The sequence below is a fragment of the Neopelma chrysocephalum genome, unplaced genomic scaffold, assembly GCF_003984885.1.
Source record: "Neopelma chrysocephalum unplaced genomic scaffold, ASM398488v2 Primary Assembly neopelma1_23, whole genome shotgun sequence".
Taxonomy (NCBI): domain Eukaryota; kingdom Metazoa; phylum Chordata; class Aves; order Passeriformes; family Pipridae; genus Neopelma; species Neopelma chrysocephalum.
The window spans coordinates 32,402,911-32,408,910 of NW_020897691.1; the positions used below are offsets into that span (position 1 = coordinate 32,402,911).

Below are 6,000 nucleotides of genomic sequence, written 5' to 3' on the forward strand. Positions count from 1 at the left end.
CACTCACTATACTTGAGCTATCAATATACACTGCACAATAAAGCACAGTGCAGAAAGCCTATACATCATTCTGAAGCCCAGTAACATTCACAGAATGCAGGGCAGAACTATGGAAAAGTGCTAGTTTGAGCCCTGCAAGCAGCTCTTTAATACAGAAGTACACACAAACCTTTTTAGGAACTAAAAATTAATGAGTTTGACCATCAAATTGGGCCCCATTTTGAAGAAAATGTAGGCAATGCCAGGCAAAGTAATCCTGTACCACTCTTGCCTTTAATGAGGTACACACTTTAATCTTGAATTCTGTATTTAGTACTCCAAAATTCATGCTATTAAATGAATTTTGGGATACACAGCAATGACTCAAAGGTATTTCTTTCTTCTTTTAATGAGTTCTGATTTTCCCTAGCATCTTCAAGCTCCTTCTCCCACATGCTATCAGAAAAAATAAAACGTAGGGTCTGTTCTGCATACTAAATTACACAGTTTTTCATTCTAGAACAAAATAAGGGAGAAATGGGGCTGGGACTGATATCCTTTAGATATATTTATTTTCCAGATTTTTGATTCAAAATATCAGTCTACTATGTTTAAAAACAAACAAACAAAAAAGGAATGAAAGAGGAGCTAAGGATGTATCAAAATGATGACTTAAAGCAAAATATAGCTTTAAAGAGGAAAACCCACAGAATTCCGAAAGTGAATGTGTCAGTTTCTGTGTTTAATTTATCTCAAGCTATTTAAATGATACGTTGTAAGCCTGCAGAATTTTGAATGTATATGGTACAAAGATAATAGTGTTCCCATCATTAGCATTAGTCATTAGCACTGCCTCCAAGCCAGGTTACTCACAATATAAAGAAAAACCTTACTCCAGATTTTAGTAGAACTGGACAAAGAGTACATTGGTAGCCACTAAAAAAAGTGAATTTACTTGCAAGATCAGTGTGCCCTCAGAGTCTCCGATGTTTTTTAAAAATGAGATATTATTTACTACCAGCTAACATGGAAACATTATAAAAAACACTGCCTATGTAATATTAAGAGAAAATGAGCACTACATTACTAAAGGTTATTTCAACTTCTGCATCTAATAAATGAATGCATGCTGAAATCACTATTTTAAATATTTATAAAATTGAAGATGGCATTTAGAAAAGGGATAAAATTTTGGCATATTTAACAATACAATTTATATTTCATAATATAGACCTTACTGTATATATTACCTTAAAACTGTTCCATCTTCTGCAAGTTTCACGAAGTTTCCTTCTTCAATGTCCAACACCAAGCCTTTGCAACTAAGAATAATTTGATTTTAAGGAAGAAACTAACAGTTAATGGTTTCAGAGGAATGCCCTCTTATCTATCAGTGATGTGCAGTTACAGAAGCTATGGTGCTTCTTCACACAAAACCGTGCAAGTCACAACCTTTCAAATACTTTCATGTTTGAACAATGCTCTATATAAGCAAACACATATTATCACAATGAGGACTGGATTTTACTTACATGAAAAATTCTACTGAACAAAGCCAATTCCACCGTTCAGTGACTGTTCATTTAGATTGGTTGGAGGATTAAGATCCAAACATATACAATTAAGTCACTTCTAAAGGAATATTTTTATGGTGGCAACTCCTCTAGTTATTATTACTAGACTGATAACACCAGTTAATACGGGAAAGAGGGGTAGAACATTGCTCTAAAGGAGGCAACTGAATAACCAAAGAACATATGAAGTAGAAGCATTGCCATGCTAGCCAGCACTAATAAGGGCAAGAGCTGACGCATAGGAGAGACACACAGTAAGAGTTTCTAACTCTCCCTAATCAATTTGTATCTTCCAAATAATTGAATCTACATTTACTTAGGTTGTTTGAAAAATTAGTTCAGAGTTCAATGGTTAGAATGCAAATGAATAAACAAGACTGAAAAAGTAATGACACCTTCATCCTCTATTATAAAGCGTCCAAAAGAAAGAATATATGACATGAAGGCAGCAAGCAGATCCCAACCTTTCATGAATGACAACTGGGCAAGTAGCACCAACACACAGCTACCAGCACTGTGGGCTTTTAGGTCCACATTAATGAGCCTCCTGCTTCAATAAGAGATCAAGCCCAAGACACCTAGATCTTAACAAAGGATGTCTTGCATCAGGCCTCAAAATGTGAGAAATAGATACATTGCTTGTCTCATGAAAGTTGAAATCAACCTCATTGGAAACTGTCCAGTCAAATATTGTAAAAACCATTACACAAGAATACATGTGTTATTTAATTAAAAAATCAGTGTTTTTCCTAAAAAAATCTAGTGATTACCTGGCTTTAAAGTCTCCACCACCATGGCCTAGTTAATAACCTATGAAAGTTTGAAGATCAAAGATTTGAGTTCAAAGTCCTGCTCAGAGACCACTGAGTTCAGAGCAGGAGCTTGCATTTCAGTCTTTTGCATCACAGCTTTTTGCCTGACATGCCACCAAAGAGCTACCTACTCGCACATCACCTTTCCTTGGTTTCTAAGGAGGCTGTTGGGATTATTATGCCTCAAACAAATAAAACCACATCTGTCAAGATAAAAATTACTAAATTCTGATGGTTACTGGATTTACCAGTTTAATAGAAGGTAGAAAACAAAGAAGCTACATAAAATAAGACAGTAAGTCAGACTAAAAGGTTTGTGTCCAGACAGCTAGAAGCACAGACAAAGCAAGCTCGCATGCTCAGTTCTCTCTTCAGAATACCACATTAGAAGTATCTCATGAAAAATATTGGTTAGAACAAGTATTTGAAACTGTAATTTTGGATTTATCAATTGGTTCTGACACTCCTAACAACAACTGCCTAGTAAGAGAAGCTGTTTTCCAAGCTTTGTAGAAGTTATAGCATAAAGGAAGTTATGAAAAAAGTTTCTATTATCTTCAATGTACTCACCAGAAGTCTAAGCTGTCTGGAGCTAGAATCAACAAGTCTTCGTCATAACCCTTCTCCGTTACCAGATACTGGGCAAAACTATCATATATTAGCTACAAATGAAAAAATACATGCATTAATTATATTGATTAAGTGAAATCAAATATACTGCTTCCTTGGAAAGTGACAAGATGCAAGTATCAGTGCCTCCTAAGTGAATTCAAACCAGGGGCCCTGGCCTACTGCCTCCACTGGTAAATAGTGCCTGAGGTCATTTCTGTCATGGCTGGAAAACACACAAGAGTTCTGGTGTACCGTGTCCAGCACAATTAAGTTAGCACATTCTACCCTGTGGTCTCTGTGCTTCAAGACTGTTGGGAAACCAAGATGGTAAGTTCTTAAAGACTAGTCACTATTTCCCCCTCCTCAGTCTTTCTTGTTTTTCAATTTTAAATGTCGTGCTTACTGAGATTCAACAAGCAGCTTCCAAACTAATAAATATTTAACGTTAGGGGACATTCTAAAAGTATTTGAAGGAATATATTTTGAACGAAACAGGCAGCTACTAAATAAATAGTCATCATTTCTAAGTTCAGAAAGAACACTGTAAAGGCTTAGTATGACTGTCAGCAATTTATTAATGTACTGTGCTAGTAAAGCTGTACAAGAAGATCTAAGGAGATGCTGCCATGTCCTTAAGGACCATCCAAAAATAGTTATTGCTCCCTTTTTGTCATAGTTCTTTCATTAAAGCTGTCCCCTGGCCTTTTTTCTTTAATTACAAAAGCTGCTCTTGGAATTAATGAATAATGTCTGAGAAAGACAAATACGAAGGCCAATGCTGAAAGAGTAAGAACTAACTACATCTTCAGCTGTGCCTGTCAGCCTTTAAAAGTATTTTTTAATTCTAAGAAATAAGGAGGCATGAAAAAGGCATATGTCCGTCTGCCTCTGTGTCCTGTGAAAAAATGAAGACCGAGTCAAGTCTAATAAACGTTTTTGGTTTTTTTTCTCTATTTTGTTCATTGGTTGGTTAGGGTTTTTTAAAACTCTTATAGTTATCAATAGTCTAATGTTTGTCTTCATCAGACAACATTCTCACCAGCAAGAACGCACTTGTCTAAGACGTGATGTGGTGTTGTGTGACATTACAGAAAGAACATGGAAGGTAAGCCTAGAATTGTACAGTTTCCAGTTAGAAATAGGCTTATGCATTTTCTTGCTTCTATTGAACCATCTTTTGTAAGGAAGATGCCTTTTCATGGAATTTCACTTAGACCTAAAGGAAGCAATGCACTTTTTCAACACAGGATACTCTTCACAATGCCTATTAATAAATGGGGCAGTCATAAACATTTCTTTCTACACCAAATTTTGAAACATCTTGCAATTAGCATAGGAGTCCTGTGCAGTGCAAAATGTACTGTAGGTGAATGGAGGCAAATTATCGTGAGCATACATTACACACGATAGCTCCGGGGCAGAGTCCTGACATCAACAAAGAAGGACGAGTCAATGAAAGAGTACTAGGGAGTTTAAAAAAAAAGTGCCAAGGGCGGGAAGACACAGCACATGACAACAGTTCCTCTCCGAAAAGCACAACAGAGCTAAGTCAGAGGTGCTGAGTTCCTCTAAGTTCCGCGTTTTATTATAAGCACCAGAAAGTTTGCAAAGATCGCCTGTCCAAAGTGCTGCGGACTTCTCACTCTGCAGCATCTCTGGATTTGGAGGGAGGGGGTGGGGGGACTCTACCTTTATTCTCAGCGCCGCTACAGCTGGGAAAGAAGCACCTTTTTCAAGGAGGAAGATATGGCTGTCCCCTTCCCCCGGCACAGGCCTGCCGAGGAAGGGCCTGGCGAGAGATGCACTTGTGTTTCTCTTATCGTCCTAGGTTTCTCCGTGGATATTTGAGACAGCCGGCCCAAGGCTCGCTGCCCCCGCCGCGGGGGTCCCGGCCCCGCACCCCTTGGAACCAGCACCTTCCCTTTCGCTTGGGCACGCGGCGGGGAGTGGAGCGGGGTCCCTCTCCCGCGGCTCCCCCCCGGCCGGGCCGTGCCGCCGGCCCGCACTCACCCGTGCGCTCTGCGGGAGGTGGTACCGGCAGAGCGTATGGTCCAGGTCGAAGCCCACCACGTCGCAGTCAGCCAGGGAAAAGTGCTGCTGCATCGCCGAGCCGCCGCCGCCGCTCCGCCGCAGGCGGGCGGATGAGAAGAAGGAGGAGGAGGAGGAGGAGGAGGAGAAAGAGGAGGAAGGAGCTCAGGCGGCGCTTCCTGCGGCGCGGGCGGTGCGGGGCTGAGCGGAGCGGTGCCCGCAGAACAACCTCGCCCCGCCCCGGCGGGGCCGCCCTCACCTGCAGCACAGCCCGTCCGCGAACCCGGCGTTCGCAGAGGCGGGCGCAGGGCGGACGGCCGGAGGCGTGCCCAAGCGCTCCGATTTGAAAAACACGTTTCCCGCCGAGGCTTTGTGTGCTGGGGGGCAGGCGTCGGAATGGAGGGCTCCTGCTCTTCTGACTTCAAGTGACTGCCTCCCAAACGCGGGTCATCGGGAGAGCTTTTGCAAGGCGCAGGCGGAAAACAGGAGTCAGCCTTGGTTAGTGCCACACTGCAAGGGCCCTACGTAAGTGGACAAACAGTACTACTACTTCATTTTGCACCCTCAGCACGTTCGCTACGGCATGAAGGTGAGTGGTGCCGTCGACACTCTGGAGGAAAGGTATGCCATCCAGAGGGACTTTGACATCTGTGAGAGGTGGGACTGTGCAAACCTTATGAAATTTAACAAGGCCAAGTCCAAGGTCCTGCACCTGTGTCGAGGCAATCGTGAGCACCAAAGCAGGCTGGGCAGACAGTGGACAGAGGGCAGCCCTGAGGAGAAGGACTTGGGGTATTGGTGGATGAGAAGCTCAACATGACTGCATTGGCAGCCCAGAAAGACAACCATGCCCTGGAATGCATCAAAAGAAGCATGGCCAGCAGGTCGAGGGAGGAGATTCTGCCCCTTTTATGCCGCTCTTGCTGTGTCCAGCTATAGGGCCCTCAACAAAAGAAGGATATGCACCTGCTGGAGCAAGTCCAGTGCAGGGCCAT

The 6,000-nt window shown here is 42.4% G+C and overlaps 1 protein-coding gene across 1 annotated transcript in view; it reads right to left on the reverse strand.

Moving 5' to 3' along the window:
* Positions 1-5,225, reverse strand: part of NT5DC1 (5'-nucleotidase domain containing 1) — a 137,229-nt gene extending 132,004 nt beyond the window's left edge. Inside the window, exons 1-3 of the mRNA XM_027692795.1 lie at positions 4,988-5,225; positions 2,936-3,027; positions 1,230-1,301 (exon numbers count right to left, since the gene is read on the reverse strand). Coding sequence (XP_027548596.1) covers positions 1,230-1,301; positions 2,936-3,027; positions 4,988-5,080 — 257 coding nt within the window. The 5' untranslated portion in view covers positions 5,081-5,225. The remainder of the gene's footprint in view (positions 1-1,229; positions 1,302-2,935; positions 3,028-4,987) is intronic.
* Positions 5,226-6,000: the final 775 nt, after the last annotated feature.